Raw genomic sequence first — 12,269 nt, forward strand, 5'->3', positions numbered from 1 at the left:
CTTTATTCATCAGTGGTAAATGAGTCAGATATGAGTTGGCCAGGAAAAGAGCTGCTTTACCCAAAATCTGAGTTTAAAGTGAGTCATCTCACTCCAAACACCAATATATCGTCCAACATAACTGGCAAGAGTTTCCCACAAAGAGATTCTTGCTGCCGCTCTCTTCATGTGGAGACCTGACCATTCAAAGCTGAAGTCAACAGGATCTCTACCATCAACTCAGTGAAACAAGGTTAGAGATGCAGGCCAGAATTATCAGTCTGGCTGACCATGGTGGGAATTAAGGGAAAGTAAATTGGTTCCTGGCTTAACAAGAAAACCCTTTAGGCTGCCGCCTTAGCCACTGTTATTTATAGTCATCTCCTTCTACCTGTCACAACCAATTTTCCCAAAAAAACACTAAATGCAAGGGCTTGCAACAGGTGTTCAGAAGGCAGGTCCCAACAACAATGTGGGGAGGAGGGCTGCACCTACAATGGCTTCTGTCGTATCAAGAGAACTTGATGTCTCCTCATACTCCTCCAGCCCTGTTGTATGCCATAGAAAGGGACTGGAGAAAGAGCATTGCCTACTTTGCCCTTAATTACAACAAACATAACAAATGTGAAAAAGCAAAGTTGGACTCATCACTATGTCACTGCAGCTTATGTTGGTATATGTCTATGAAATGAACAGCGTGTTCTCGTGAAATGTATGAAATTGTAGTGGCATGAAACCAGAGCATGCAATGGCTAATTTGTTCCTGGATTTTTAATCCTCTACCAGACTTACATGCATAGTCAAAGCGTAGCCAGGTCCTCCCAGGTGCCCCACAGGTCAGAGGACTTTCCCCTCAAAACCAGACCTTTGAGGTCACCAGTTTTGATTCCATATTCCTCTTTTCATTCATTGTGAGGAAAAACAGAGGGAACGGTGTCCCTAAGCCTGAAGAAAACCTATCAATTTTGACCCAATGTTACAGCATGTATGTTGTCTTATTGCTCTCTGATGGCAAACCAGCTTTGGGTGACTTCTTTGTGGGTTACAAATGTGGAAACAGAATTAGGAATGCATGCGTGCATAGGGTTTTTTTCTGGGCTGCTGAAGAATCTCTACAGCACCACAGAAGATCTTTCAAACGAAGCCATTTTTCCACAGAACAATTCATCATGAAGGATTCATCCCTGTAAGAGTCCAGAACTGATGAAGTGTAATGAATCTGGCAGCCACATGAATTCCACTTGTGTACATTTCAGCACATCCATTTTTTTTCCATTTCTCTCAGCTCTGCTCTGAAATTCTGTTTTCAGAATGGGTGGAAACTATCACAGGTTATCAGTAGGTAGGTAATAAATACAATAATTAAGTAAGTGCAGTGTTAGTCAAAGGGTTATTTTGTTTAAGTCATGTAGGATCAGCATTTTCTTTCAATGGTTGTAGTTTTAAGTGAGTGGAGAACAATATAAAAATACACAAAATTAACCACACCCTTTTCCACACAATTAAAAGATTTCCTTTGTTTGACTGCATTAGTTCCAAGAGTTAAACTAAATTTCTTTGTATTTCTGAGCTATACATACAGAAGCAGGCACCTTTCTGTGCCTGGCTAAAAGAAGTGTCTTGTAATGAGTTGTATGACAAACTTTGCATTGTTCCTTACCTGATCACCAATTAGCCCTCTCACAAATCTAAAGTATGTCTCTCATCCATCACTGGATTGTTCACTAAGCTTTTATGGATTTCTTTGCAATAATACTAGCACAACAATAGCCAGAGCATATTAAAATGTAATTTCAGGCAGGTAATTATGTAAATACTGTGAACTTTACTAGCTAGCTCTGCTCCCCGTGCGTCCCTTGGAGCCGTGTCTGTTAGCTCATTGACAGATGAGCGCTCCCGCTGCTGTGAGAGACGCTCACTCCTAAATGCATCTGTAGCTTTTAGCACTACACTGCTCCCCTGGATGCCTATCAGTTCAGTTCTGATTAAAGAGCCAACGTGGGAGGCAAGAACTGAACCAAACAAGTAGCTGTCACGATGGAGGAGCCATGGATCCTTCTGGCTCCATTCCCACCACTGCTCTGCCTACCCACAGCTCCCTCCTTTCTCTCCTGTTGTTACACAGCTCTGCTCCACCGCCTGCAGGGAGCTGATGAGTCTCCTTATAAGGCTTTTTTTCCCTTTCCTCCTCCTTCCTCTGTTTTCTCTGCATGATGAAAACCGAACGGTTCCACTGCATTTTGGGTCTTCTTCTTCTGGAGAAAGCCAGGAAGATTTGTCCTTAAAACAAGTACATGGGAAACTCCAATCCAAGAACTTCTGCAGTGGCTTTCCTCACTTAAAAGGAGTCTTTGAAGAAATACTGTTCTTTTAGATGGCACAGTACTCAGTGGCTATCCATTTTTTTTTTCATCTCTAATTGGCAAAACAACCAACAGCAGTTACTATATCATTTTCTCAATTTGTGAAATTGAAAGCAATCTTCACTAACGTAAAGAAGCAGCTGGCAAGCTGGAAAAACCAGCTTTCTCATTCTTTGCTAGTGTACCTTCAGCTTGGTACACAGAAAATGTTGGCCCTGATCCTGGTCAGGATTGCTTTAAGTTTTATACTGGCACGGTTCCATTGCTTCCAGGGAAGTAACTTTTAATGCCTGTCTAATATCATTTAATAATGTTTTAAGTCCATCCTTATTAAATTTATCTGACCATGTGTTAAATGCCTTCCTAGAAAATTAAAACAGGTTTGAATAGCTTCCAATGACAAGAATACAGTTGATTACACTAGATCATGTCTATTTTCCCTCATTTATTCCTTCATTTTTCCCTCAAGTATTGCACTTTTTATGTAGAAGAGATCATTAGACATGGAGAGAAAAGAAGGTTCTTGTACTAATCATGAACTTTAGTAAAGAATTAAACACACCAAAAACCCCACCCCTGCTAGCCTAGAGTACCTTTGTTTCCAGTGGCCAAGTGAAAGAATTTAAATCCTTGGAGGAAAAGTTCCAAGTATCTCAATTAGCAGATAATTTTGAAACAACTTTCAGTTCAGCAGTCTTCATCTCACTTGACTGGAGTGAAAACCTTGTTCTCTTCAATAATTGCTTACGCTTACCTGCTGCCTTCCTGAGGGATACACTGCTCGACATCCACCGAAAGAGAGGCCATAGCCGATACCGTTTCTGTTTCTTCCATCTCTCGTTTCTGAGACTCGGCCAGAGCACAATCCACTGGCACAGAGTATGGCTCCACCGACTTCCAGTACTTGCCTAAGGAAAACACACATAATAATTTATGGGGATTTCAGCTAGCATGGTGGTACAAGCATAGTAATCACTTAGTTCAACACTGGGTGATTATAATTTAAAATCACTGTGATGTAAGCAGTACAGTTGAAATTTCAGACTGCAGTGAAGAGGTATATTTCTGAACCTAAGAATGCCAAGTTGGAAAGTGCTCTCATTCCAAGGGCTGTGTCACACCCTCCCCAGAAGGTAATAAACCAGAGGAGTAACACGCAGGCTAATGAACTCATACTGTCAGACAAGCTATTGGTTTTATCTGTGCAAGGTGAAGGGAGTTTGGGGCAGGGTTAATATCTAGAAGCTCTGATATGGCAGACAGTTGGATGAATATGCAGCAAATATGACTAGAAAAAATGAACACTGTTGTACAAAGTGCTCGCACAGCACTGTCTTAAAAAAGGAAAAAGTCAGAAATGCCAGCTCAGACTGAAGGGATGTTGCCAGAACAATCAGGTTTGTTAGTCCTGGATGTTCTTTCTCCTCCAACCTCAGGGCGTATACTAGAACAATAATTTATTTAAAACTTTCATATATGAACTGGCTGTTGCTGGAAAGCTGCCAGATATCATAAGGAATATAGCTTTCTGCTTTGCTGTGAAAAAACACAGCAGTGGATTAAAAGCATGAACATTCTCAGCTTTCTGCCTGCACCAGAAGAGACAGTGAGAAGTTTCTCGAGCAACACAAACAGTCATGGCAGGTGACTCATTGTCAAGATATAATATGGTCCACTACTGCAGTGCTGTTAAGAAACAGAGGTTGATTAGTGGTGAGCAGGTGAACAAGTAAGAATTTACGTATATATTTCTTACAGCAATCCACTGAGCAGTCACTAATTGCCAGGTGGGTGACAGTGGGAAATGAGGAGCTTTGGGAAGGCTGGGAGCTTTGGAGCAGAGCTTATTCTGTGTGTAGCAAGAAGCTTCCAGCAGCTGCTGCAGAGGTTGGGCCCGGGTACTTATCTGGGAATTAGACAGAGGGTTTCAACAGCTGTGAAAGAGAGGGGATCAAGTAGGGGACTTTTCCGAGGGCTAAAAGGAGGGTTTTGGCAGCTGGGTAGTGGGCTGAGGCGAGGTGCTTATCCAGAGGGTAGCTGGAGGCTTTGACAGCTGGGAGGCCAGGCCCGTGGTGGTGCTGCCTGTGCTGCACAAAGGCTGCTGAAAAATCCCTCATTGGTAAAACAGATCCCAACACAGTCTCAGGCTTTTCAAAAGATGAACTTTTTCCTCCAGTGAGAAAGCAGCTGTCAATAAAGCCTGTAAATGTCTTTATTCTAAACTGTCATTGCAAGATGAAAGCCCAAGTCAATCTGCAAGAACAACCCGTGAGCATGGCCAGCATGTTTCTTTGAACTCTAATAGTGTGCACGTTTGAGTAGTTAGCAGAATCTTTAAATAACGGGGACCTTCTGGGGATAAAATGTAAAGTGTATTAAGTATCCTACAAAGTTGAGATTAAGTGTTAGGAGGTTGGCTTTTCTCCAAAAGCATGAAAGACATAGCTAAAAAGTTATGTACATAACAGTAGGCTCAATGATTGGAGCCTGGCAAATTTTATAAAAACAAGACAAAAATATTCTCTATTATTACTCTGCTCAGAGACCATATTCTCTATTCATTAAAAAACACACTAAAAACAAACAAAAAAGTTATATGAGCATTCCACAATGTTCTCACAGATCATATGTGCAAAAGTCAGTCTTTGCAATATACACCCAATTCAAACCCTATAATTTATGAGCTAAATGTTCGCAGAGTGGGTGGGGTTTTTGTTGCAGAAACAGATGTGCAAGAAAATCAAATCTGTTGGCATGGGAATAATACCCCCTCTTGCCTATAAAAGAAATGAACCCATGTTCACTGCTGGAGTTTTCAAGGGCTCTTATTCATAAAATAAAATATTAGTACCCAGCTACCACTGTGTCGCTCTCCTGCAGCAACAATAAAACAGCATCAGTGAGGATTGCTACATCGCACTCGTTCATTCACACCCGGGCTCGCACACCAGCTGCCCCCCTGAATCCTGACTTTCTTCTAACACTAAAACTCAGGGCCAGTTCAAGTCTATTAGTGGGCTCACTGTGCCCATTTAACTGCCCTCTGCTCCCAAGCAATCGGTGATTTTCCTTGTTTCCCTGCATTGAGAATTGTATTATAAGAGGAGTTTCAGTGATAAAGAGGTAGAGCAGAATCAGGCCAGGAAGCAGGTGGCGGCATCTATGCTGCAGTGGAGGGTCTTGGAGAAGGGGAGTACATGGCAGGGTGTTTGTGGTTTGTGGAAGGAAATTTTAAAGCACTCCCAATTAGAAACAGCATCCAGGTAGCAGCGTGTACCTCATGCAAAGAGGGCTTTCTGATGCTTGAGAAAAAGCAACAGGAGTTTTTTCGTCTAAAATTGGAAAGTTGTACCTTGAAAACACGTCTGGCAAGCAGAACAGCTTTGCAAGCATCTTTATAAAAAAGGACAACATTTATATCCGGTGCACAAAGCATACAGGGTTTGTACACGTGCTCAACCAAAAGATGTGCAGGCAAAGTCTTGTGGAATGGAGAGGAGATAGGAGCTTTCTTAGAAACCTTAGGCATGCTGTGCTCTGACAATTAAATGAGCTCAAAAAGCATCTGCCTCAAACTGGTAACATCTCTGAAAATTCCATTTCTACTGTGCTGTCCTGGAACGTGAAATTCTACCGTTCCTGTTACATTCATTGAGAAGAACTTGCTGGAGCTCAGGGGAAAGAATGAAGTGTGCTGCTGGTTTCATTAATACAAAACTTGAAGAGCAATCACGGCTTGCAAAAACAAGGAAACCAAATCAGTCTTCTAGGTATGCTTTGGATTGCAGAATGAAAATGTGCATAAGTATCCCTCAAAGATTTGTGGGAGCACTGATTATTACCAGGAAACAATAAAAGTGAATGTTTCTGTCACTCTTACTGGCATCTGTAATTGCCTTTCACAGATAGATTTGGACGCGCTGTACCGTGGATTTCTTGAAAAAAGGAAAAGTTTGGGGGTGGTATTCAAGCTAGGGATTGAGATTGTTTAGAAATAGCATATTACAGGAGTGTGGGAACTACTACTTCCAAATGTATTACATTTCCAAAGGAGCTTTGGATCATGGTCACAAACAAAACATTTATACAAATTCCATTCTAGTTAGAAAAAAGTTGTTTCCTCTCCTTGCCTTAGTTAGTATTGTGTCTTTCAGGTTCCTTTGCATCAAACACAGAGAAGAGACCTTTTTTGTGTAAAATATTGCTAATATTCACTATCAAAGTTGAATCACGGAAAACACAGATCCAATATGCATGCAAGCAATCACCCAAATAAATCAGGCTTTCCCAGCATCTCTTGAGGTGCTACCCCACAGCCTAATGCTTTTCAGCTGCATATGTCCCAATAATATTCAACATGTACTTGCTTCTCTTAATTCCATCTAAATATACATCCTCCATAAAGCTCCACTAAACATCCTCAACACTCCTTTCTATCATCCAAATATATTCCTCTCTAATACTTTGTCTCACTCTAGATAACATGATGTATGCATAACCTTTAGGTAACAGCTGCAAGAATATTGGGTACAAATAACTCCAAACCCTGAACAGCCCATCTTAAGCTTTCAGAAGAACAGCCCACTGGACGGCCATGACCAATGCAGCTCAAACCAAAGCTTGCTCTGCACATGCGAAGTTTAAGTAACTCTGCACAGCTCTGAACTATGTTTTCAGACACACATTTGTTCCTAAAACTATTCCTTCTTTCTGAACTGCCATCATTTGAGTACATTTCTAATAAGAAACTATGCCTTTCTCGAGCTAGTATTAAATGTTTTTTCTCTCAACTCACCATTTTTTGGTTCAGATTCATTTTCATTAAATACATGTCTTATTTCAAATGGAATTGCGTATTCTTTCTTCATATCTACGGGCTGTGTGCAGCTTTCTCTCCTTATTATCATCTGCAATTCTGCTCTGTCTTGCTTAGCACATGATTTTCCTTAACTTGCTGATTCCATCCAGATCATTAAAAGGGAATTTTAAAGAAGATACCCTAGGACACACCACTCAGCAAACATTACTTACTGAAATGTATCATCTATAACTGGTTTACTTGGAGCATTTGCATATATATCTTCCTACTGGTCACGAAGGATGAATTATGTACCTTCAATGAATTTCAATTGTCACTTTACAACTAAAATTATACTGATAATTACTGCGTGATCAATGGGTAATGCATGGCACCCCTTTTAAAAACGGCATTTATTTTATACAGATGAGTCCGAATTATTTGTGATTCATCTAACATGAAGTAAAACATTTGTTATCCATTTGTTATTGTTACGGAGCCAGCAAACAGTAGAAGTCGGGAAGCTCCCACTGCCTCGGTTAAATGGCAGAGAGCAGAAGATTAGAGAATTTAAGAGAAGTCTGCTCAGTTGGATTAAGGCAACTGATGGCAGAGAGAAATTTTTTCCATTGAGATCAGAGCAAATGCCCTAAAGTATATGGGTAGTAAAGAGTTGGGATCAGGGCACACAAGTATAACACTTAAGTATCCCCTGCACCAAAAAAAAGACTAAAATAATGTATTTGTTAGCATTGTTCCAGGGATTGATGCCCATTTTGAGCTTTCTAACTTCATCTCATGTTCCTATGCATCTCAAAACAAGTAACTCTCCAAAGGCTGCACAACCGAATCTGAAGAAACTCTTAGAGCTCTAATTTACCCGTCTGTTCCTGTCCCTCACTGACAAACATTTATTTCACCCAAGCTTCTCTGGAATGGAAAGATTTGGGAAAATTCAGGAACCAGAAATCTCTAAATAACTTCAATAGTTAGTTTTTCAGGGCTAGATACATATGAAGAGATGTCAAAAACCTACCCAAAACCAAAAGTACACACACACAAACACACACCATTTGCCTGCTCTTTTCTCTGAAACAATAGTTTAATGTCTATGACATGAATTTATAATAAAAAAATACCCCATACCCACCAACCCACCAGCCCAAACAGAGAAACATACTTTGAATTTCAGTGGTCTTTTTTAAAGAAGCTATTGCATTCATATTGGGGATTTGGTGCACAATATCTTCCGGGAGAGGCTCCAGCTGCAAGAATAGAATAGAATAATATAAATTTTCAATAAGCCACAGGGAAGTAAAGCAAACTGAAACAATCTAATCCTCAGGAAAAGCTCAGCCCAAGAACTGGTTAACGTTTTGCTGGTATCGGTTCTAAAAGTATAGCCATGATTTTGTTTTCCGTTTTCCAGCCATGTAATTGAATTCCAAGGGGCTTTTCTATTGGCTGCAAGACTAATCTATGGAGTCTCTGAAGCAGGTGCATGTCTGTGTATTATTCATTAAAAAAATGCTAGTTATTTGTGTAATTTTTGTAGGTTCCTCACAAACCAAATTCCAGTGTGTCTGTATACGCAGCTGGGCACTCCAAACAAAACCTTGCTGAAGCCACACTGGAACCAAAGTGTGCACTCTATTATCTTTATTTTTCTGGTCTTATTACATCTAACCATCTTACACATTTTAGGATTTATAGAGGAAAACCATAAAACACAGCTGTTTTTACTAGCTTTGCATTAATTTCAAATAAAGTAGCAGATAAAAAATGGTTATGCAGATCAGTGGTAAGAGTTCTCTAAGTAGGTTTTTTTATAGAGACAGCTGCATTTTAATTGGACGGTTTTAATTGTATATTCCTTGAATAGGGCTGCAACATAGTAAATTAGCAGAAGGAAGTGTTCAGTTACTGCACAGTTATTTTTGCTTTGCAAAAGATATATATACCAAGCAAACTGTACTTTGAAATCCATCCACAAGTGCTTTGCTGTCCACCTTCCTTAGATTTTCTCATAGAAAAAACATTGTTTGGGCTAAATGCCTCTTCTTGCACTGTAGTAACCGTATTCTCCTTCAACTACGCTTAGAGCCCAGCCAGTTTTTCTGCTTTCTTGCATGGGCTGCTAAGGCTGCTTCCTGCGGAGTCAGGAGTAGGAGCTATGACAAGGTAGGCAAGGAACAGTGATATCAATACCAATTTCTCTTCTCTGAAGCTGAGGAAATTCAACCATTGTTGACAGGAGACATCTGTACTGCAGACAAAACTCCTTTCTTAAGCGTGTCTGGGTCTACTTTAAACTAGGTCAAGTGAAGCCCACCCAAGGAGCTTCCTCTGTGAAGTTAATAGTTCAGTAGCCATCATATATTGTCCTCTGGGCTGCTACCGCTGCATTGCTACCCACCAAGTAGATAAAATCAGCTTTGAACCAAATACACAAAGTAGGAAGTAACTGCAGTGAAGATACTCCCTTAGTGGTGCTATTTTAAGCAAGCTCAGCTGCAAATCCCAGAACCTCTGGGACCTTACCATTATGACCAGCAGCGAATGTCTGTCAGTGATAAAGACGTTGCAAATATCGCCAGTCTTTTTGGAGTCCTAACTAACATGAGTAAGGCTGTTCATGTCATTATTTCCTTAGAATCCCACGTGGGATTGCAGCTGGAAAATTTCCTTGTGGCTACAAACAATAGCACTATGTTTTGTTTTCAAACGGCATAAATCACTCCATTCTGGGCAGTGAGCAAGTGTGCAGAGAAGTGCTGGTAGGACCTGACTGGGTCCCAACTCTGCTTGGTTACTGAGGAGGCAAAACTGCAAAGGAAGATTGTCCTATCTAACTTGTATCATGGATTAGGATGAAGAGAGCAATTGCAGTAAAATATTTAGAGAGACACTTCACGATCTTCATAGGTTACACTATTTGCTAACTTTTGCTGGGGGAAAATAGCATATTTATGAAAATACCCACCAACAGATCAAGCTTCACAGATTTTAGAACAAGGAATCCATATAACAATCTTAAAATCCATACCTTGGATTATGTACATTTATCACTTGTTATTTTCTGTTTAAAGCAACAGAGAAGGAAGCCAGGAAGAGCTCAAAATGCTTCAGTTCTGTATGGTTGCACTTGGTGCAAGAACACAGAAGGAGAAGCAAAGAGTAGTTTAAGGTTCTGTTTTGATAATTTCCTAATTCCCAAGGTTTTGCTGATCAATTCACTCCCCTGAAGTAGAAGAAAATAGCCCCAGGCTATAACAGTAAGAATAATCGTACAAGGTGTGGAATTGCCAGCCTGCAAGATCTGAGACCTGTGTCTTCTGCAGACTTGGTGTACTATTGAAAGGTGACTATTTTGTTGCCTTCTTCAGAGGTGGATTTTTACAGGAGTCAAAAAATTGGCATGACTTTTCCTATTATATCAATGATGCCACTTCATTTATCAGTACAGAAATAATTCGTTTAATGAGTCGGCTGCATTTGAATATTAGACACATCAGATGAGTATTTAGAAATGGCAGATGTGTTTTTAGAAATCAGGGTAAGGATGAATTATTAAAGAAAAGAAGAAAAAGTGTCAAACATCCAACAATTATCCCAATAATTACTCCATCGTTTAACACATCATCCGTTGGGTGATGTGGATAGAAATGTTTGACCATTTCCTTAATATTTTCCAAAACTTTCCTAAGTTCAGCTTCTGCGTGGGAACTCTTTTGTTTCCTCACCCCTGTCAGAATTTTGGTCCTCTTCTATAACAGGGAAACCTCAGGCTCCAGAAGTAAGTTCATTACATCATATGCCCTGTTCAGCCCAAATGAAGTACCTTTACAAAGACACTGTAGAAGTAAAGCCAGTGGCTTACTTATTTCTATCCGCTTTGAAATGAGACTGCATGCATTTGAAAGAGTGATTTCTGTTGGCAGCTATCCACTGGTTGGACACAACTGTACAGACATAGAGGTGTCCCTGGAAAATATCAGCAGCTAGACCCAACAGTGAACAAAAGAAATTACTTTACACCTGGCATATATGGCACCATCACCTTTCCTCCTACATGTATTGGCATTCAGATAATGGAGTCTATTAAATCTGGAGGCCAACAGAAAGGAAGCTGAAAAGAGCACTGGAAATACACTGTCAGGAAAGAAATCTTTCGGAGAAGAACAGTTCGAGTCAGTGCAGAAATAACCAAACCACTGGAGAGACAGTTTGGACCAGACACAAAGGGTCACATTTTCAAAGCTTTTATATGGCTGAATTGGGCTTTTGTGCCCAAAGTAGCAGATGAAAGTAGAAACTGTGTCCACTAATCATTTTCAAAGTAGGAAAAACAATGTAAATGGACAAAAATCACTTGGGCTGCTAAAGCCTGCCAGAGGCATATCAACAAATGTTTGAAGAAGGAATTAATGATGGAAATTTCATGTGCCCAGAAGGTGATCTGAAATGATCCTTGGGAATGTGAACAGAATCTGAAACTACGGCAGTCTGTACTGAACTGGAATATCTAGAAATTCAAGAAATATCTGCATTGGCCTTAGCACTGTCATGTCCTAAAGCACAAAGACTAGCTTCAGAGAAGATTGTTGCAGAGTGCAGTTAGAGATAGCTGAAAAGTAAAGCAATTGCAAGTATAATGTAAGGAGCATGGAGAGTCCTGACAGAAGTAGAGGAAAAGGAGAAGGCAGGTAGGCTCCTCTGGGATGCCCAGTGTGCAGGAAGAAACACTACAACCTCCCTTTCCTGGATGCATGCTGCAAGAAGTATACTGGGACAAAGAACCAACCTTTTGTCGCTCTTAGGGTTGCCTGTGATTACAGGCAAAGTTCTCACAGGTCCTTCGTGTTTTTATATGAGAAATCTTCTCAAAGTTTTGGCAATTTCTGTTTCGATACAGGCACTTCAGGCAGGTATTTTTGTGGTCTATGGTTACAGTGCAGTGCATAAATGAGTCAGGATTCAGTAGGGAATAGGTTCAAAGGCACAAAGGGTCATTAGCACCTACCTGTGCCTGAAAAACAAGAGGTGCCTTGGAAACACGTGTAACTTTGGAATCAGAATATTCTCTATTTCCTTGTCCAAACTGCTTCCTGACTTGCGCTGCCCACTTT

At 40.4% G+C, this 12,269-nt stretch overlaps 1 protein-coding gene across 1 annotated transcript in view; it reads right to left on the bottom strand.

The window, feature by feature from the left end:
* The window catches only part of HDAC9 (histone deacetylase 9), a gene marked incomplete at its 3' end in the record, with an annotated part of 272,117 nt that overhangs the window by 6,262 nt on the left and 253,586 nt on the right, over positions 1-12,269 (bottom strand). The window contains exons 24-25 of the mRNA XM_084260475.1: positions 8,321-8,405; positions 3,097-3,250 (exon numbers count right to left, since the gene is read on the bottom strand). Coding sequence (XP_084116601.1) covers positions 3,097-3,250; positions 8,321-8,405 — 239 coding nt within the window. The remainder of the gene's footprint in view (positions 1-3,096; positions 3,251-8,320; positions 8,406-12,269) is intronic.

The sequence above is a fragment of the Gallinula chloropus genome (genome assembly GCF_964237585.1).
Source record: "Gallinula chloropus genome assembly, chromosome: 2".
NCBI lineage: Eukaryota > Metazoa > Chordata > Aves > Gruiformes > Rallidae > Gallinula > Gallinula chloropus.